Source organism: Varroa destructor, unplaced genomic scaffold (assembly GCF_002443255.2).
Source record: "Varroa destructor unplaced genomic scaffold, Vdes_3.0 BEIS01000006.1, whole genome shotgun sequence".
Taxonomy (NCBI): domain Eukaryota; kingdom Metazoa; phylum Arthropoda; class Arachnida; order Mesostigmata; family Varroidae; genus Varroa; species Varroa destructor.
The window spans coordinates 1,654,495-1,676,018 of NW_019211459.1; the positions used below are offsets into that span (position 1 = coordinate 1,654,495).

The window sequence follows — 21,524 nt, forward strand, 5'->3', positions numbered from 1 at the left end:
TCTCTAAGAATCTCCTCGGTTATATCATTCCGACTGTTCGGACAAGAAACATATTGTGGAAACGGAAACGGAAACCAGATGCGCTCACCTACTAACTGAATACGTCCGAACAAAATTACGCCAGCTTATTTCAATCGGTGTTCTGAGACAAAGTGGCGCGATGCAGACAAACCCATATCAATAGCTCAAACGCGAAAACGGAAGAGCAGACTTCATGAGTGAAGGCTTTGCAAAGGTCGGCCATTCGGTTAAGTTTGTAAATTTATAGCTTGAATTAACAGGTTTTGCGCATACGACGCCACTATCTAGTATGAGATTATAGTTTCGGTTAGTGGACACAACTAATAATAATTTTGAATAAATGCTGAGGAGTGATTATTCCTCGAAGAGGTAGTAGCTGCTTTTCGTTAGTAGTCTCTTGATTACGATTAATAGATACGCTGAGATAATAAACATGAAATCCTAAGAAAATATTAGTTAGCTCGAAATTTTACAGTTATTATTTATCAGATAATGTATGATACGATACAATTCACTCCCGATGAAATTTCACCATAGCATGATAACAATCGACTGAAACCTATTTAGCTTTTCTTACCGTTAGCTTTTCTTCAATCGTTATTTGACCGTGGACATAGCCGTCCTATGTTCGCTATCCTACGCGAGGTAATTAGTGGTTCATTTGGGTAAATGTACATCCATGCCCTTATTCAATACAAGGTGAAACCACGATAGAACCAAATGCTCTCGTCCAACTTCAGTCTTTATTTACCGCTTTATAGTTGATGTATAGTTATGTATAGTGATTCCCAAGACGATTATATGTGGCAGGTCTATACCAGATAGACACACAAGATCACAGCAAAGCCGCCTCTGGCGCGACCGATTGGTTTCTGATGAAACAACATCGCTTTTATCGTGGCCCATGCGATCGTACGTGTCCTGGAATGTGACAAATCCGTGGTCTATCTGCCCGGAAGGCGACTGGGTTGTGAAACGTACATATCTTCTTGTATTATGCGTTATGTCTGGCGTCAAAGAACTATTGTTGATCGGGGGGTGTCAAACACAGCATGTTCCCTCCTGTATATCTGGGTATTTTGCCATTAAAGATGATAATAAATAGACTCGTGCAGCAAGAAGTCAGCTGACAGGGCTGTCTAATAGGCGAACGTGGTGCGACTATAAGATATTAAAGCTGAACTTGAATCATTCGGCGGTACATAAAATTGCACGAAAACGAATACGTGTATATTCGTTAACACAGATATGTGTAAATTGAAAACTTCTGCTACAAAAAGTTGGCCACGGATTCCGCGTACGAGGTCGAACAGATTACTAATTATGATAGCTAGAATTAGTAGCTAAGAAGCAGTAGTAGCTTTCATATAGCATATATGGAAGCTTTGAGGCCGGTACGACCCCCATAATAGCTCGCGAATCATTCTTATAATATAGTAGGAGGTTGCTCATGCATTGTTATGGAAATTTGATAAGATAACATGTTTTTGATTTATAGCACTGTTTTAATAAATATGCACTTATTTGCTCCGTAAGGCGAAAATATGTGCAGTAGAACTAAAAACTCGCAATCAAGTGGAGCATGAGACAGTGACAGGTTTACAATGGAAACAGGTGACGCCGTACCTGTAAGCGACTACGATTTTTCTAGTTCTTCTTTTCTCTAGTAAAGTTTTCGTGAACGTAGTGTTTAGATAGTTTAAAAATGTGGTACTAAATCGATTCCTGCAAGACAGTTGTCGTACATGAATTTTAAACCATCTAGCTTGATCGATTGGACATGTCACAAGTGATGCTCACTTGTCCTAAATGGGGCCTAATGCACATCTAGATTCATTTACTCTTTGCGGAATGATGCTCAGTCAACTGTATATGCCTCGCTAGGAATCTATATCTGCACCGTGTCATAATTTGCCCACGTCGCGTAAGTCGCGCTTCGCCTTGTCAGCTGGCCTGATAATGCGTTTTGGCGACTGCGATGCCGCTTCATCATCATGGTGCTCCGCATAGGAAAACGAAGCCAGCTACGACTGGATCCTGACGGATGAAAAATGGTGGAATAACCGAATCAATGCCTGTTGGCGGCAAGGTACGACAATGAAGTCAATCTAGTGACATTATTTGTGTTTATGCCTTTGCAAATCATAGAGCGCCCCACGTTAGGCTGTGAACAGCTAAGGCTTCTGGAATAAGAAGATGGGAAAAAGAGATGACTTTGCAAGAAACATCTTTTCACCAAGTATGTGTCCAACCTAATTTCTTTATTGCCTTTTTGACGGTTGTAGTCTGCAGAGTTTTATACTAAAATTCAAATACTTAATGTCTCGTTTCGGCAAAATACGACTCAGATAAAGTAGGTTTATCGCTAAACTGACTCGTACGGGATATAATCGATTGTATACAAACGTGTAATAAATAGAAGTAGCATCAATAAAATTTAGCCTTCACTTTGTGCTCCACAGCTAATTCATACACTGTTCCACTGGAACAGATCATTCCGTCAATCAACATAAAGAGAAACTCATTTTCTCGGAAAATAAATGCATGTATCTTCCTCCTGTTGTGGATGAGGAAAAATCACCGTGCCCAAAGCCTTCTAACTGAACAACGTTGCAGCATTAGAAAGAACGGAGAATGAACGTAGCAATAGACAACTATGTAAAAATCATGAAAGTATTATATATACAATGTGTGCAAAATGTTGTTTTGTTAGTTTCTCAAGACGCGATCATAAATTCGTTTTCTGAGATCAAGACAGGCTTACTGATACAAAGTTATACGAATTAAGCCACGTTTAACTTATTTCCCGTATTGCTCCTGAGTGAATGATTCGGCCCTTGGAAGTTATTGTCTTCCTTCTGATTGAAGCTGGAGAACGTTTTCTTTTGTTTTCTAACACCTGGCGATGGTTAGAGAACTCATTTTAGCATCGTGCTGAGTATAAGCTCGAAGGGTCGCCTTATTTCACCAACAATGACGGCGAATACACTGTGAGGTCGATATTGTTGTATGGTCAAAACAATATGCGTTGCTATGACGACATACAATTTGACTGGCCGGCTTAATTAAACAAAAAAATTCATTGCGAACGTATTTGATACAAAATGAGAAAAATGTATCCCTTAACAGACACGATCATAATTACACGTACAAAAAGGATGTTGATTAGTATCTATTATTTTCAAAGATGGGGTCTGATTTGTTTATTGCTACATCAGTCGTCTAAACTATCCTACCATGTCCCTCTTCTGCTCTACCCAGCAGAGTTATCAAAACCTCACTTAAACTTGAAATTCTGGCGGAATCGAAGCTTGACCTTTGGTGCACCCGGCCATTCTTCTGACAGGCTAACTCTTGACTAAAGAAATAAAGCGAGTCGCCCCCGTATCGTTCATCGTCGTCTTGTACTGCGTACACACCCTTCATTCACAGAGGAATACTTTTGCCTTATAATAAACCTTCAGTTGATTGTCTCAGCGTGCTCAGCTGACGTCAGTAAACTTCGTAGTGGCAATCAAATACTTTTTCTTGGATACACTAATTGATATCTCAGCGATTTAGATTTCTATCCTAAGGCAGAAACCGTTTTACGTGTCAAAATATTCCATGTATATTTTATAATAAATTTGCTATATTTGGTGTTAATTACATGGGCCTCATTTTTGCTAAATCATTTAATTGCGGCGTAATCCCAGATCCCTTTCATTAAAGTATCGTCATAACCGTATCGCGTTACATTTGCAAAGCACATTGGAGAACTGCCGCCTCGTGCCCCAATTCTCAGTTGCCTGCCGGAGGGGGGTTTTGAGGGAACTTTAACGCAGACCCTTTTTGTGAAATGGACGTTTGGCCCCGCCCTGCACAGGTTCATCGTCCATTATTTCATCTGCACGCAGTTGTTGACGTTCGAATATGTATAATAAATGAACGGTCGTATGCGATACCATTAAACGGATTTTAATCAAAAGAGTGTTCGCCAAAGTGGATTACGGAATCCTACTTGGGAATGCACCTCTCCAGTTTACGATGACTTGTGACGGTCTTCGAGGTCGCGAGCTCGTTCCGCATAAAGGTTGACAATGTTCGAAATCTCTTGCTGCTCACCTTCTCTGGCGTTCCGTAAGGAAGTTGCATTGTCCCTCTGTTACATGCAGTTTCTGTATTCGACATGAATAAATATATTCTACTTAAGGTCAAAAAAAAACGCAGAAGATTAGAAATGCTATTGTCCTCTGGATCTGGGAACCGCTCACATCTTACAAAGCGTAAGATGGTGAACTGGTACGCGCATAGCCAGGAAAGGGTTTACAGTTTCAGAATAAAAAATGTGTAGTCTTCCGGATTCCTTATCTCTAGACCCGCAACACAAGTCATCTTCGATTAGGAAAAAGTTGTCTCTGAAGCGAGTACGTTAAACGCTGCCACACACCCAAATGTATCATAATTATTAAAGAATCTATGCAGAATCTAACTGTATCCTATAGACGATTTGTTCGAGGTGGAATCTTTTTATTAAATGTGCCACAGTTAATATATAATTGCTAAAAATAGCTTGTGTGTGTAAAGGGTGTACTGTAGGCGATATTGCGCCTGTGTTCTTTCGTAGCTAATATATGCTACACAATGCCTTCTTTTCCATGTTACACTCCCCCCTTTGCGTGGACAATTGAAAGCAAGAATATTTTCCATGCACAAATCCCCCTTTCTACACTAAACACCTCTAAAGAAGGACAAGTCCACTCACCAGCTTTATATTGAGCACTATAGTCTTCAACACGCGACGGGCTGCTAGCGTTACTGATGTTAGGAGATATCAGCCCATGCAGAGAGTAGATTTGGTTGTTTTGTAACGACAATTCATTATTCCGTTTGTGTACTGTGTGTGAAATATTCATATATATATTGATTCCACTTTTAGCTTACCTCGTCAGACACGTCGATCTGTGAGGATCGAATCGACATTGAGGATCTAGGAGCTGACGAAAGCCTCCTGTTCGTCAAATTTTTCAGGTAAGATGCGAGAGGAGATTTGGAGAATAGATTTAGAATAATAGGAGAAGCACTTGCTGAAGCCAAAAAGAAACGGTAACTCGGAGTCCATAATGATCGCGAAAATACAATGCATTGGATATTGATAGTATATGTAATCATCGGTGGGCCTTAGAACGTCTGTCTGTACGATAAAAGAGATCATGATCGATGGTTAAAATCACCCTTGTGAATTATCAATGTCAGACGCTAAATAAGGCTAGTAAATATAACGATTTTCTTCTGGTCGAATTCCGTTACGGCAAAAAATAGAACGTTCTGTAAAAAGATAATGTTTCATTCCATGATTCTCAAAGCGCAAACGGGAGACTTTGTGCTTCTAGCTATTGCGGGGCTGTCTGAATCACATTAAATGATGATTGAGTTGGGTGACGGTAAAAACCTTCGTCTGCTACCTAAAAATGTATCTGGGCCTATTTTGCATCGTTACCTATGGTTGTAGTAGTATATAGGTTGTATAGTAATGCTTGAGAAGTCGGGAAGCATACATTTATGTGCATGGTGTATATGTTTGTGTTTTTGTTATTTGGTTAGGAACCTGTGGACTAGGTGTCTTCATTGATATTGACATCAATATTTTTGGTATAAGGATTAAATTTATAGTAACGCGATATGGTGTTGCTGAGATTCGACTTTCGATCTGATAAAATACTAAGAAGAAATTTTATTTTTATTTACTAAAAGTTTAGATGAGTTAAAATCAATATTTACCAGATAGTAAAAGCTTTTGTGCTCAATGAAACTTTCGTGCTTACAGTTACGATGTGACGAAGTAAAAATATATCCGAAAATATCAAAAAGAATCCAGATATCCAGGCTAAGTACCAGGATGACTAACTTTGATCAGTCAGCTTTAACATACGTCCTCCATACGATACTATATATATTAAAAAGATTACCTGCGGCTAGCAATCAATTTGGCCGTTATATAATATATAATAATTAATATAATCGTTTTTAAAACTTCATATGTCCATCACATACCTACCGTCATTAAAATCTATGTCTAATTATAAAAACAGTAACTGATCTTTTGAAACTATACATGAAAATGAATATATTTTAATTTCGTTTTAAATTTTACAAGAACGATAGGTAGGTTTGGAACGAGGCAAACTAACCCGCCACAAAAGGACTACGTTTTCGGTAAAGTTTTAATGCTGTTATCCAAACAAATGGCAGTGCGATCATTTGTCAGATGTCTCACAAGCACCCATAGTTATCAATTAAATTTGTAATTTGTAAAAAGTAATTGTTGCTCTGCTTCGTACACAGTCGGCAGATCCGTTTGTAAGGGTTATTGGACTTTTTTTTTCTGTTGGTTTTAGGTATTATCACTGCTATGATCTCATACCGTTGTCAGCGAAACTAGTCGTCTTTGACACACAACTGCAAGTCAAAAAAGCGTTCTTCGCCCTCGAATCAAATGGAGTCCGTGCCGCGCCACTCTGGGATTCCGCTCAACAGCAATTCGTCGGCATGTTGACCATCAGCGACTTCATTCAGATGCTCAGAAAATACTATCGCAACCCGCAACTGCAGATGGACGAGTTGGAACAGCACAAAATTGATACTTGGAGAAGTGAGTTAAACGAACGCCTCGTCGCCTACTAGCGTTAAAATTCTATTGACGCATAAAGTGGCGGATGTGTCTGGGGTATGGTCTTTTCAAAACGGATTCGAGCGATCTTTGCTCATGTAATAAATCAATATTATCGGGAAAACTTTATGGCAGCACAGCGTACACAAGTGCTTAACTTGCCGGTTTTGTTCCATGATTGGTTTTGCTTGTTTAACTAATCTCAGCCAGGTTAATGAAAGACAGTTGGCAGCTATTCAACCCTATAACTTTCCTGTGGCCCCCTTGCTGCAATTGTTTCACTGCTTCGTTATAACATGAGCGAAGTAAATTAGCGTGACGGCCAACCTGTGAACTATGCTCCCGAACCTTGACTGTACCAACTGCGTTATTTCGTTGCCTATACAGCATTATATTTCCCTGATTCTGTCAATCGGCAGTAGCCTTGTCTTAATGTTTCCGTTACCTCAGATCAGTTTTTTGCCCCTAATTTTCTGCTCCAGTCATTAGATTCATGCAAGCTAAACTATTATCTCTACTACGGTAACACTGCTGCATTAGTTTTGTTCTCTTCTTAAATATTCCAGTAACCTCATTACTTTCTTTCAGTTTGCCTATTATTCTATTCAAATCGTCCTATCCTCCCATCGTAATGAAACCGTTCCCACATTGTATGCATCCTGTTAACTGAAGCAATAACTGATATCATCGACTTTCCAGTTATAATCCCAAACTAATTTTACTACATTTGTATAGGTAAGATTAACTTCCAGCCTGCATGTAGCAACAGGTTGTCGTTGAGATTTTACCCAATTCAAATCTTGCTGGAAGGCAGATCTTAATTATTGAGTATTAACATGCACACACGTATGCATACTGATACACCTATTTTTTGCAATAGATTACGTAAGATAGAGAAAGACATGATACTATATATAGCAAATGTTCCAGAACGCGTTTTACTACTTAGCTTTCGCTTAGCTAGCGGAATGAAAAATCAATAGTTCTCGTATTTTTGACATAGTCGTAAAACATCTAAGCCCTTGCCCAGTTGACGCCAATAGAATTAAATTAAACAGGAGGGATTCGAAGTGGATATCTTGAGCTAGAGCCAATTCGACTCCCCACAATAAGGAAAAGCAACTATGAAGCACCTTAATGAGTTTTCTCGAAAAAAAAAAAAAAGAAAAAACTATAATTATCATTCTTAAATAGAGCATAGTAATGAAAGCGTTTACGCTTAGCAATCGATCCAGACAACTAGTGATAGGACCTGCTGCATACAGAAACATTGTCAGATCAGCGATGTGAAGTTGCCTGACCGATAAGTAGTAACACAACAATTAAACAAGCTTCGTTTACTAAATAGCTATAAAAATATGTTTATTTCTAATAAGTAGTTCCGTGCTATTTTTACGTGCCATAACACATTCTAGAAGCAATATGGATGTTTCCTAGCGACATGGTCAGACTGGTATAACATCATGGATCACTTACTGACGTTGCCATTATTCAAAATATCGGCTCGACTCGACTCGACTCGTCTCGTCGGTGACGCCATACTTGCACGTAGAGCTTCTTGAGCCACTGTTGTTTCCACACAGTAGATTTAGTCTTAGTTCCTGCAGTAGTCACTGTCAAATGTTAGTATTAATCGTGTTTCTACTGCGTGGTGTTGAAGCCTTGCTTGATATAATGGTCGACTTGGCATGTTTCGTTAAGATTGTGTTTCCTACGTCCAAATTACACCCCCTTTGCCTTGCAACAGACAAAATCTGCGCTCGTCAACCTGGACAACGTTTACCAGCTCTTCATCTTCTTTTATAGCGGGAGTTGTAAAAACGACTAGTCGTAAATGGGTACATGGGGAAAGGGGTAGTTTGAGCCTCGAATGGAGTGGCAACACGAAGTTCGCATAAATATCGCTGAATAAGTGTAATCGTTGTGCTCACGTTACGTCCATTTTGGAAGTCAGTTCAGTGCCCAGTTTTGTCGCCATGCGCTCTGTGTATATGTTATGGGTCCTGATACGTGTCACTGATAGTTATCTGAATCCGACAGATTAAGGTGGGGAACCTGAGCCGGCCTTTGTTCCGTCTGCATAATCATTGTCATTTTTTTTTTCTGACACTAAACACTGAGTGGCAGCAAAATACATATCGAAGAAACGTAAAAAGATACATTAGCAGTCGATGAGTTGACCGGCGGACGATTCTGCTAGGATCTTTACCGTTTTTTTTTTTATACTAAACAATTTTTCATTTTAACAGATAATGATAATTTTCCGTAACGATAACGATTCCTACATATATATCCATTCAACTTCCATACAAGTTGTTGGTATAACAATAAAATTATAAGCTCTGAAAGAACAAGTTCTCTATGGTGTATGATGATCGCTTCTGACACGACATAATAGATTCATTTTGTACGGAACGAGCTAGAAAACGCGTGTATATTTAGAAGTAGACAAACGTAGACGTCATAATAAAGGCAAAGGTAAATATTTCTTAAAAATCAGGTTTGTTTCGAAGGGAAGGTGCTTTTTTTCGTTACCGGTATAACGACTAATACTAGTACGAAACGGAGATTGACCTTTAAATCACCCTTATATTCGACCAGTGGTGTACATTGATCTATGAAAAGACCAATTAACGATAGATCTTTTTGGGATTTTATAAAAAGTGCAAATTTTCAACACATAGTGTTCTAGTCCTTACGCAATGAACACGTGTTCGGATAGCCATTATTTGCATTGCTTCCGTATTTACCTTTTTTGCATCCTGTTGTGTTTTTCTTTTGTAGCGGTTTTAACGAACATGCAGCGTCTTTTGGTATCGATCGGGCCCGACGCGTCGCTGTGTGACGCGATCATCGCGTTAATTCATCAGCGGGTGCACCGGCTTCCTGTAATCGATCCGCAAACTGGCAACGTCCTCTATGTGCTCACACACAAAAGAATATTGCGGTTTCTTTTCCTCTATGTAAGCGAAGAGATACACCTCAATATAGATTTGCTGCAGCTCACATGTAGCACGCAAGATCCATGCTTATATTATGTTAATTGCACACAGGTCTTTTTTTATTGTGATTAACAGCTTTTTTGATCCGTCACAATGACCGCCGGCAAAGTACTCGATTATGGGTCAGACGGCATGTGCCTGACCATACGGAAGTTAACCAATTATGCATCATACGTTGTTGATTTAACCTTTGCGTAGGATGATGACTTACGACCTTATCTCGAACGGACGCAAGTTCTACACTAAAAAAACAAAGACAGCTGCATTTTAACTTACGTAGAACTAACTGGACATTACGATAAGTATCGTAGTCAAGGAGCAGTCTTTAGAGCAGTTATGTGCATTCCGCTTGTATGTGCGCTTATCCCGTAAGAAAGTCCCAGGTATACAAAGACAGGTATGAATACTGAGCGAGTGCTGTTGATCGCAGTGTTTGACAGTCAGAGTAAGATAATTTGAATTACCAATCAACAATAGATAAGATGACCATTTAGCCCTGTCATAATTTCTGAGATAGAAACAATGTAAAGAATACATTGTCTTATTATTCGTTAAGAATAATCGATAATAGCAACAGGCTTATACTGTAGTTAGAAAATAATAACGTACCATATTTTGTTACAATTCAGCGTAGATATTAAAGATGTGAGGTTTTTGTTGAGGAATATGTACCAGCACGTCGTACGGACATGCTGGAGACATAGATTGCCGATAGCGGTTCCTTACGCACTTTTTGAGGGGACTTTTGGCATTAAATGGCGCTATGCCTTTTCACTTAGCGGAAAAACAAGGATAATGAAAATAAACTTAACAACCTGAGCGGAGCTTGAAAGAAAGCCAGTGGCATCATGCGCTTCGAAATGCCGAACTATGTTTTTTTTTTTAATATTTGTTTCAGTTTTACGACTTGCCGCACTCAACTTATCTGGACAAAAGCATACGAGAGCTCAATGTGGGCACCTTTGAGAATATCGCAACTGTGAGTCACGCACCTGTTTTTCGGCTTTGCAATAACGTAGACTGGACAAAACTTTTTGTTGTTATGTTTACATATACAGCGTTCATAGCACAATATGTTGAACTTTTGCCAGTTTCGAGTAATAGCATGGTGAAAACCGCGATTGGCGATTGCAAAGAATAATACTCTTGTCGCACACATTTTCTTTCTAGTTGGCAATCTAGAGACAGTTTTCCTTGTTGCATGGATTAACTGACGTAGATGTTGGCTTGAAAAGTAGGAAGGACATGCGTCTTCATGAAAACCTATAGTGCTTTGTAGAAAAATATCGACGGCAGTGGCTAAGGGAGGTAGCTTCTTGCTCGTTACGATCTGGGTTCGAAACCGACGATAAACACTTTGTCTACTGAACTGATACTCAATGGCAGTATCGGAAGTAAAACTTGAAAGCAACACTTAGGTTCTCATTCGCGATTCATAATTTTTTTTAGTGCACACCAGATACACCTCTGATCGTTGCATTGGATACCTTTGTTGAACGGCGCGTGTCAGCTTTACCTGTGGTGGCTAATGATGGGCGAGTCGTGGACATCTATGCCAAGTTTGACGTTATCGTATGTATCCATGTTGGCCTAATAACTTCGCTACATTATACACGCGTAAATTACGGACTAGGCAGCAATGTGGTTCTGCACTAGAAGAATGAGCTCAGAAGCTAGAGCTCTGAGTTTCCAATTCATAGGGAACACATCCTTGTTACTATTGTTATCTCAAAGAAGAACTGGTAGGTGATTAACACGAATTAAGAATATTTATCTCAGTTAGCCATTAACATGTTGGAAATCTGTCCTTGCGAAACTTGTCACAGCACAGTATTTCCCGAGTAAGTTTGCTGACAAAAACCATCTCACCATGCGCGAAAACTTATATTCCCAGTTGCCTCTATAAACAAGTACAGTCTAATATTATGTGTCATATTGTTTTTTAGAATCTTGCAGCGGAAAAGACGTATAGCAAGTTAGACATGAGTGTTGGGCAAGCTCTAGAGTTCCGCAACGAATTCTTCGAAGGCGTCCTCACGTGTTCCGCAGATGATTCTTTGTTAGAGGTAAAGCTTCTCTTATAAGGCAAAACAAAAAAACCAAACTGTCTTAAGAGTAGATTTATTGTTCGAAGCCCTAGTTACAAATGTTCACGACAGGAATTAGACGTTGGAGGATACCGATAGTGATTGGCAAGGAAGGTAGCTAAATCTACCCAACATCCACTGATTGCCATCAGTTAGATAAATACATCAACCGCGTGAAGGATTTTGGAATTCAAGTTTACGGAACTGTCTGCGACCAGAGCAGCCCTGAGGTGATTAGTAGTTAGCGCAAAACAAGTTCGTTTAACGGGTTGCATAGTTGGGTGACTCGTGTTATGCTGACGCCGTAATAAATACAGTTTTCCTGAAAGGAAATTTTCTTATTCTCTAGATTGTTATCTATTTCATCAGTACCTATGCTAATTGGTCTCTAATTATATGTACAAATTGTATAGTCAGTAGTCTTTATTCATTTTGTTAAGTTGTAGACATTCCCGATGTGGGTAACCTTATCGGAAATATACCGTTAACGTTATTAAGACAAAAGGCAAATCAAAATATCACTACTAGTTTGTGCTGAAATTGAAAGTTAAAAATGGCCATTCGGAAGAATGTAATGCTACTAAGGTTTAAGTAACGTGTCCATCCGGTCCTTTGCGTGCCTTGTAGGTGATGAAAAAAATCGTGGTAGCAGAAGTTCACCGACTCGTGATTGCTGATGACAATGGATGCTGCGTTGGCATAGTCTCGCTTTCCGATATTCTCTTATTCCTAGTGCTCAACCCACTTGGTAAGTAAGGCCTATTTGCCTCAGTTTTAATACATAATGACTGATATATTCCTGTCTTTTCCGTGATCTCGTTAATGATAATCTCTTTTTTTTTTACTATAGAAATTATGAGCCTAATTTCTCTCGGTTAATTCAGTTAATATTGTTGGGTGCTTTTAGGTATGGAGCGACCAGCGTCACGAGCTTACTTGATGCGCACGACTTCGTCAGAACGAGAAAACGGACCAGTGGCTGAAGAACCCGAACTCGAGGCAACCGCAAATGCCTTCGGGGAGCAGGCAGTTGTGAATAGTTGGCGACGCAGTAGTACATTAGACGACACTGAGCTCCGTAGTTCAGTTGATTTGCCACTCGAAATGCCCGGATCCCTCTTCTGAAGGTATCTGCAGATTAACAAATGTATATATTATTTAATGTATGCATTCAATACATTGATGTTTTGCTACGATCTTTATCTTATCTGATAGATATATCAGTCTTGGATTGTCTGACGCAAGGGACAAATAAAAAGCCTTCGATATAAAGATTTAGCATATAAATGCCGCTTAAGGCGAAACATCTGTGTGAGATCACGTAATAAATGGATACATCCTATTGTTGTAGTATAAGACATGTATTTATCTGTACGTATCTAAAAAGGTGCTCAAAATAAGGGCAGGAGCCAGAATTTTTCATAGTATGTAAAGTATCATACTCCGAGTACCTGCAATGCCATAAATTTCCGTACTTGTTTGTCGATGCATAACGTTTCGGCATAGTCCTCGAAACCTTCAAGACGCATTGAAATTGAACTCTATGTGGTGAGTACGATGTATTGCAGTGCATATGAAATAAGTTTCTGTACTGAAGGCTTTTTTCTTCAATTTTATCCACAGTATTCATGCTCTTATCTACATGGATGTAAAGTGCCATAACAATATCCTTTGTTTCGAGTTTAGACCACGAAAAGAAGCGTATTGAGAAAGTCAAAAGATCTACGGTACTCATGTATGTTTAAGCATTGTAGACGGGTTGCCGTCGCCGCTCATCTCATTAGAGAAAGCTTTGGTAATGCCAAACCATATCGGAGAACAGCTGGAACACTGACCTCTTAGACAGACATCAAAGGATATACTCCATAATTTTCTAGAAATCCTTGTTTGACAGCCAATAGATGTTGCACGTGTGATGTATAACAAATTGCAGCATTTTATTTTTGAAATATTATCATCATGTGGCCTTTTACGGCCGAGACTGACGGACTCCTTAGCAATGCATGATACTCGCAATCTAAGAAATCTACCGCGGTAAGTCCTGTACACGTACACACCATCATAGGGTAATCAATAGGTAGACTGAAGACAGAAGAATCTGCATAGATCTACATAAGCTTTTCTTCTTACCGCAAATATTTCACAAACTATTGCCCTCTGGTTAGTAACTGATCACTGCTGATAGCAATCGACGGCTATTAAGTCAGAAACTTTAACAATAAGTACTTCGTTTAGTGCTGCGGCGCACCCTTTCTCAATTGTGGCTTTTAAATCTTTCAGTATCGTAATTTTCTGACGCAGACTTCGCAGAAGGTAGTCGCACAGGAAAAATCTAGTGGCGTCAGTTCTGAGGAACGGGCAGGGTATTCTATATCACTACTTTGTCCAGCCCATCTGTTCTTCTGGAAGATTCTCATCAAGATATCCTCTTACGATGCGTTTGATTGGATTTAAAATTCGTCATCTTCGTTAAAGTGCGCTAAAACAGATTAGTGCGCAAAATCCAAGTGATTGGCACCAGTGTGTGAATTTTTTTGGAACACCCTGTGTATGTAGTGTAAAAAAATGTGCTCTATGGATGTAATTCTAATTAATTAAACCAGACTCAATCCTATGTGTAGTATAGAATAGGTTTAAAGGATTAGTTCAAGGGATACGGGAATACGAGCTGAAGGATATGATGACGTCATATAAGGTGACACCATGAACATCTACTAACTGTTAATAAAAACGTTACACTGTACTTTAATCTATATTGTAAGTGATACGTTAGCAAACGCAACCACAGCGAGAAATTGTATGTATAGTATTACATAAGAGTACGTCTGTGAAAGGGGCATTCGTGAGATGAATACGAGTTAATGATGAGACTATGGTAACTAACGGAGTGATACAAAGGGAAGATACAGGGTGCGCGTGTCATAATGTCAAACAAGTCTTCTGCAGATCAGATTGCGTAAAAGCAGGGCTTACATGAAAAAAGTACCATAGTTCATTTTAATTATATGCAATATTTTAAACAGGACTTTAGAGCTAGAAATACGTCCGTCTATGAAGCAGTGAAGAGCCTATATATGTATTATTAAAATGCCAGTTATAATAATAATTGAAAATGACTGTAATAAGGAGAAGATAAATCATTAAATGTTTATTCTTTGATGAGAATGAGAAGACACTAAGAGCTAATAGAGGCAAATGCTATCATTAAAACTTCGAGTGAGGGTGAAGATTGGATGATCGTGACCATACCTACCACGCCTACACTAAGATATTAATCACCCTTTACTGAATGATCTTTTTTTCGTCTTACTGATAGTTAATGCTATTGGACTAACGGAACAGATGTGTATAGCGGAATCATTACGCTACCGCGGATGTAATTATGATGGCATTTTTTTTGGCTGTAAGAATAATTTTCAGAAAGTAAATAAATATATATGACGTTATCAAATCGACTTTTTATTTTGAGCTTTCAATTTAGAGTTACTGTGTAATTTTCCTACCCACTTAAGCGACTTAAGCGCCGACCGTCAGCGTACATTAGAAGCTGGTTGATATCTGTGAGTTGACCAAGCAGGCTTTTATCTATTAACTGCTACTAGATGCATGGCAAAGGTTCAGTACTCGTTAACTTCCTCAAACGGGTCTCCGATTGGCTGTCATAACCTGAATTCGATTGTTGATTTGGCCCTGTTGTAACAGCGTGGGATGACCGATTTTCTATGGCGTCTTTGATTAACCCTCCCTTACTTCTGCAGACTGACCAATTTCTAGGTTGGTCTCTATGGCGCTTTTTCTCGCCTGAACGGCGGCCGTATGCACGTAAAAGCAACGTTTTGAACCTGGATACAGCGTTTAGCTGAGTAAGCGACATCGTAGCAAACATATAAGAAGCAGCAAGTTCAGGAGTTCAATTCTGCATGTTATCGATTTGAGCACTGAGCTAAGAACTACCGTAGCATGTACTGTTCCTGGTAGTGTTACGGGAAAAAGGAAACGCTGTATAGCGCCTATTCGATAATTTACTCGGGCAATAGTACTTTTCAGCACTGCCGTGTATCCTATGCTGAGTGCAGTGTTTGTTTATTGTGGTCGTGCTTGTAAGAACAAAGAATAAAGAAAAGAATAATAATAATAATAATAATAATAAAGAAGAACGCCGAACTGCAGATCGCCATTTTATGCTGTCTCGATTGGTCTGCTTACGTTTCCTAAACATAAGAAAGCTAATCAATTGATTTCGATTACCACAATATATTACCGATACATCAATAGGTAAAAATCTTAGAAGCCTGTTTCGTTAGAAATCAAATATTCTTTTAGATGTTTTTCAAAAGCTTAGAAAAGGCCATTTTTGAAACCTCACACCCGTTGCGTAGGCAAGTTTAACACTATACGTCCGATGAAGCATGGCTCTAGACGCCCGACTCCCAGTGTATCTGCGCCCGGTCTGAAACCGAAGACGACTTCGTTTGTCCCCAACCTTCGTAGGAAGACAGACTATGACCGTATCATCTTGAAAACGCATAATTTTTCTTAACCGTTTAGTATCGTATAGCATTTTTTTGGGCTTCGTTGTTCGGCAGGGACAAAGATCGACAACTGCTGTTTCTGACATTCTAGATATCCCGCCGCCATCGCGCGTCAGCCCACCAGCTATCACAAGTAAACTTTTGTGTCATTAATGATTAGAGGACGACAAATCATATTTCGATGATGCGTTGAAAGCGAGAGATCTTGTGAATGGACGCAGTTTGAAACAGAATCCAAACGCGAATGTCAAACAACGCGGTCGTTTCCGTAATGAAGTAACCTGATGCACGTTCGAACTACTTGCACATGGTGTTTGGATCGCCTCCTCAGTGTAATATTATTACTACGATAAGATCTTGATTGTATGCGCGTGACGATTTGTGTTGGCAAACAAACGCCAGTAGCAGCACTTGTAGTAGCAGTGGCTTCTTTTTTTCGTTATAGTAGCATTTTCTGTGTTGAGGAATCTTTGACTGACTAAGCTCCATGCGTGAAGCGAGGTTAGGTCATACTACGCCATCGAGGGCGTTCAGCACGTCACCGCTTACCGGCGCTTTGAGCCGGTCAGGGAACTCAACCCTACCGAAGTTTTTACTGTGCGGCTGCGACCGCTGGCAACATCACGCGTACGAGACGTCAAACGATTGGGAAAGTGGTGACGTTGCACGTGGGCACACGATGATAGCGCCAGCTCGATCAGTCTGTGGGCGATCTCCGTGCGATGTCGGCGAAGAAATGCCGCAGGCGGCTGTACGACCTCGAAGGTATTCGTCGTTCCGCAATGCAGTGGCTGCAATCGAACCACCTTTTAATAGGCCTTTACAAACAGCGACAGGACAGGCGCATCGAATTGAAGAACTTCTCCGACATCCAAATATCGAACTTAATGCTGCGGCTGCCATAAAGGATAGAACCTTTGAGAGGTTTTTGCAGAAGCATATCTCAGTCATTACTTACCAGAATATCCGCTATGAGGGCAAGCTGTGGTCAATTGATACGGCAAAGGCAACAATTGAGCTGCAGAACGGTGAGTCACTTGAGTGGAGGGAGGGAGGGAGGGAGGGAATGATAAAATGGGTTTCTATGACACCAATGGCGTCTGGGCCAATCGTATAGAGAACGTATGGATTTAGATAGATTCGATGGGAAAATTTCTCGAAGCCCGAACTCGCGGAATTGAATGTGGTTTGTTGTTCATGTTGTATGTATTAGGAGACAATTCCATTGCGATGTCTAATGTTCGTATGACAGGGTAAACGCGGCAGAAATCTTGTCACTGAAACGCGATCGACAGACCGTCGGGGTGTGATTTTGTCATGATCAATGAGTACGGTAAATAGCAATGGGGAAAACACACCGACACTATTTTTACTCGACTTATTCGTTCTCACAGTTCGAAACATGGGAACCGAACAGAGAGCGGCTTCAATAAAGGTGCAACCAGCCAACGACTCTTATAGATTCATTGTGTTCAACGTCGATCTCATCAAAAGTTTCCAGCCCCTCACCCGTAAGTACAGCTGACTGGTCTAGAGTAAAATATGAGGCAATAGGTATATCTCACTATCTAATGCAGATAGACCAATAAAATCACAAAACAAAAAAAAAAACAAGAACGTCGACGGAAGTTTTCAATTTAACACAATTGTGCCGACTTATTACGCCCTCCTATTTCGTCATTACGTACGTATCGGTAGATAGGAATATATTACGCATCACTGTCATAAAATAGGTTCGAAACAGACAAAGCGTGCTCTGTGCTTTTTTGCTTGTTTTTACCGTTAGTATCACGCCATTGGCCACGTTGCGTGGTGTTCAGAGATCTTTTTACCGTACGTATCTATCGTACACGCTAGTTTACGTGCGATCACGTAGACTAGCGTGTGTTTGCCGTCAAATGATCAGCTTCAGCATTTTCTTATGCCAATTACATGGCACAAAATTACCTCTACTTATTTTCAACTAATCTTCTATCTCGGTTTATTTTCATGTCTCTTTGCCATCGTAGGAGTTGATGGCGCTGCTGATCGCAATCACAATTTGTTATCTTCTACATCGACTCCCATCAAAGAAACTAGCAAGATGCTTGAGAGCAGATACCTGTCCAGTCCGAGTGGAAGAGCATACGCCTTGTCCAAGAGTGATGGCTCACAGGGTTTATATGTTGCTACGCCAACTGCATTAGTTCAAAAATTCGCCGACCCTCCTCAAAGTGACGACTTTTGTACGCGCAGTGCCGATGTTAATCGCCCAGTGACAGACAATCGAGCCGTTTGCGGCAGGGTCGGACCTCAACAGCCTGTGCAACAACAGCAGCAGCAACCGCAGCCGCAGCAGCAAGAACAACAACAAGCTAACCCAAGAGTAATCGACAGTACAAGCAGATTTAATAAGAAGGCCCGTTTGAAAACCAAAAAATATAAGAGCATCGACGGTGATAGCGCAAGTCGAAGCAGCAATTGCAGCAGCCACGCCAGTACCAGCAACAACCGAACTAACATTTATGCCACCTGTCCGGACTATAAAGAACAATCTTCAAAGCCTAGTAACGATAGTAGTGCTAGGCGAGGAGTAGTCGGGCAGAAAGCGGGCAAAAAAAAATTTATACCAATCAATAACGCCCAAAGGAATGAAAAGGTAACTATTAGATCGGCTGTACTGGCCGGCAAAAGAAGTCCATTTATTACTGGGAAGCATGCGTCAGTCAAGTGAGAACACTACTATGTATTGATATATGGCTAATTTGGATGTTCTCTGTGAATCGATGTCGAAGTATATCGCATTGCTGATATAGGTTTAATACCAGTGGCGACACAGCTTGAATTTGTTTGTTGGCTTTATTATTACTACAATTCAAATCAAAAGCTTAACCAGATCATTCTCTAAGTAGATTTGTCGCGTTGTGCTCGTCACGCTTGCGCTTGAGACAGACAGATAGAGCGATGATGCTTGATTTTAACTAAATACCTTACCGTAATTATTATGTTTTGTGCAGGGCGCGCGTCACGTAAGCTTCGTGAGTTCAGATCCCATAAATGAAAACCGTCATCAGAATCGTCGATTCACTCACATTCCGCAGGTCCCACGCTGTTTCATGGGTGGCCATGGCGGACGTGGTAATCCTTACGTGGGTCGCCATAGCAACCGTTCGAGACAGAAAAACGGATCGAGTTCCCATACGAAAGTATTTACACCTCTACGTCGTCGGCGTGTGGGGCTCCGTTTCAAGCCTGGAGAATTTGCCAGGCCAAAGACTACTGTGAAGTTCTACGAGGAATTCGATTTTGACAAAGCACTTGAAGAGTTTAGGGAATTGAGCTTGAATGAGTCCAAAAGTTTGCCAACACAAGACTCGACAGAAGCGAGCCAGGAGGCGACCAAGCATGACAGCGAACCCAGCTGTAGCGAAGGCGATCTACCTATAGAATGCTATAATAGGGAGAAATGTTTTTATGACAATCTCTCGAGAACGAGCGTCTTAGAGGGCCATCTCCGCCGCTCTCGGAAGGAGGAAATCATGATCAACAAGGAAACATTTGGTGTGTCCTGGGTACCGTCCCGCAGGCAGTATTTCAGTGTTCATTCAGCCTTTCTTGGGAACTTCAGCGGCAGACGATTTTACGGTGAGCGCCAGTTTGGTCGTAGGTCGAGCGCCAATCATTAAACATTATACATCATTATTTTTGCCCGTGCAAGCAGCATCGCACAGGATGGCCTGGCGAAATGACATGGCCAGATTTCAGATTTCAACTAGATTTTTCAAGTAGAACAGGCGATGGTGTTGGACTGATTGCCACTTCTCGCCAGTTTCGCTCCTAGACGGCAATCGGAAGATGAATCCCCAAGTTTTCATTGGAACGAGGATGTTATAACGACGGCTCTGCATCTACAGCACCCTTACTTAAGGGCGACCACGTTTGTCAGTAGTTTCTAGGCCCTATGGATATCGCTCGAACGACCATAACAGCCTTGGGAAGTCTTTTTATTTTTTCCAGCTTTAAAGTTCTCAATCATTCCATATCCGATTCTGCTATAAATCCAGGTAACTAGATTAATCGTGTAAGACTGCAGAAACGGATGTAAGCCACATTGAGGCCGACAGCTTGGCTAGTAAAAGGCAACAAAATAAAAAAAGTGAATGATGCTTTGGTATCCGTGCTCTTCTTTTTCTATTCTAAATAGCTCTTAAATATTCAAATCGTCTTCGAATCGTCGAATCGTGCACAGTGTGGCCTGAGCGGAGCGCATTTACCTATGTAATACGTTACACTGAACGAAGCATACTCCTTGTTGTATGGGAACGCTACAGCCTTATCGGAGTTTTGTTTTTGCTTGCCGATTACTGCAATGAGTGAACATGAAGTACGTGATACTATGCAGAAAACAAGAGTGTCGTTCAAAGTGTAAAATTTCTGAAAGTACATATACTACTATATAAGTTTGTGTAATGACACTTGGCGTTAATTTGTATAGTGATACTAATAGATACAACTAATAGAGACTACAATCATACTCCAGCTGTATAATGTAGACAATCTATTGGGAAATACACGATATTTATTGCCTAGTACAATCGGCGAAACAAAATATACTGTTCTGATAGTACGACTCTGCTATGTTCGAGGCATTTAGCAGAGGACAATGTTTAAGCAATTTAAGAAAATGTTCGCCCAGTGGTTAGTATAGAAAGCCATTTTTTAAAAATTAAGCCGCTCCGTTGTCCGACAATCGAAAGTATATCAACCTACCTTTGACTTCAACGGCAAGTGATACACATCAATGCCGCAAAAGCTCCTCCTGAAGTTAAACCATTATGCATCAATAGTGGTAAGGATTTGATATACAGCTTATCCCAAGTCACCGTAAAGCTTTTCCTCTAGAATTTCGAGCTTAGTGAATTAGAGCATTTCGATGTGCATATATTGAGTTATCTTACGTTCTGTCTGTTCCATAACTCGCGAGTACACAGTTCTAGCGACTCTTTCCATGTGAATCATTATACGGGGCGCCGATAAAATAAGCGAACATTTAGCTACTGGCCAACAATTTCAACCCAGAAAGGTCCTAGCCTAATACCGAATGGCGTACGGCAGCATGTAGATGTTAACGCTACATACTATGCGTGACCTTTAGCCAGGCTAGCCACGGTGTCTATCTTATGACATCGACTGGGGCTGCACCCGTTAGCCAGCGGTTGAAAATAGAAGACTGTAGAGCCCATCGAAATACTTT

General features: G+C 40.4%; 2 protein-coding genes and 1 long non-coding RNA gene across 19 annotated transcripts in view; 2 read left to right on the forward strand and 1 right to left on the reverse strand.

Annotated features, from left to right (window-relative positions):
• The window catches only part of LOC147754721 (uncharacterized), a 52,385-nt gene extending 43,876 nt beyond the window's left edge, over positions 1-8,509 (reverse strand). The window contains exon 1 of the long non-coding RNA XR_015330396.1: positions 8,147-8,509. This is a non-coding gene — a long non-coding RNA (uncharacterized LOC147754721). The remainder of the gene's footprint in view (positions 1-8,146) is intronic.
• LOC111252871 (5'-AMP-activated protein kinase subunit gamma-1-like) overlaps positions 1-15,214 on the forward strand; it is a 63,924-nt gene extending 48,710 nt beyond the window's left edge. For 16 of the 17 annotated variants that reach the window (XM_086993187.1, XM_086993182.1, XM_086993185.1 and 13 more), the window contains 9 exons: positions 4,940-5,031; positions 6,399-6,652; positions 9,455-9,633; positions 10,571-10,651; positions 11,122-11,244; positions 11,619-11,738; positions 12,387-12,507; positions 12,667-12,886; positions 14,040-15,214. In XM_086993187.1, coding sequence (XP_086849313.1) covers positions 4,940-5,031; positions 6,399-6,652; positions 9,455-9,633; positions 10,571-10,651; positions 11,122-11,244; positions 11,619-11,738; positions 12,387-12,507; positions 12,667-12,884 — 1,188 coding nt within the window. In that variant the 3' untranslated portion in view covers positions 12,885-12,886; positions 14,040-15,214. Of the gene's footprint in view, positions 1-4,939; positions 5,032-6,398; positions 6,653-9,454; positions 9,634-10,570; positions 10,652-11,121; positions 11,245-11,618; positions 11,990-12,386; positions 12,508-12,666; positions 12,887-14,039 lie in introns of those variants that run through there. The other variant, XR_015330377.1, reaches the window with a different exon arrangement.
• A 713-nt stretch (positions 15,215-15,927) lies between these two features.
• On the forward strand, positions 15,928-20,444 carry LOC111253423 (uncharacterized). The gene is made up of 4 exons (XM_022812763.2): positions 15,928-17,319; positions 17,686-17,802; positions 18,301-18,929; positions 19,288-20,444. Exons 1-4 carry the CDS (start codon positions 16,779-16,781, stop codon positions 19,954-19,956), a joined length of 1,956 nt encoding a protein of 651 aa, XP_022668498.1. The 5' UTR covers positions 15,928-16,778; the 3' UTR covers positions 19,957-20,444.
• Positions 20,445-21,524: the final 1,080 nt, after the last annotated feature.

Coding starts and splice junctions, on each gene's coding strand:
- LOC111253423 (XM_022812763.2), top strand. CDS start 16,779: ATGCGTGAAGCGAGGTTAGGTCATACTACGCCATCGAGGGCGTTCAGC. Junction 17,320..17,685: donor AACAATTGAGCTGCAGAACG/GTGAGTCACTTG, acceptor TCGTTCTCACAG/TTCGAAACATGGGAACCGAA. Junction 17,803..18,300: donor AAGTTTCCAGCCCCTCACCC/GTAAGTACAGCT, acceptor TTGCCATCGTAG/GAGTTGATGGCGCTGCTGAT.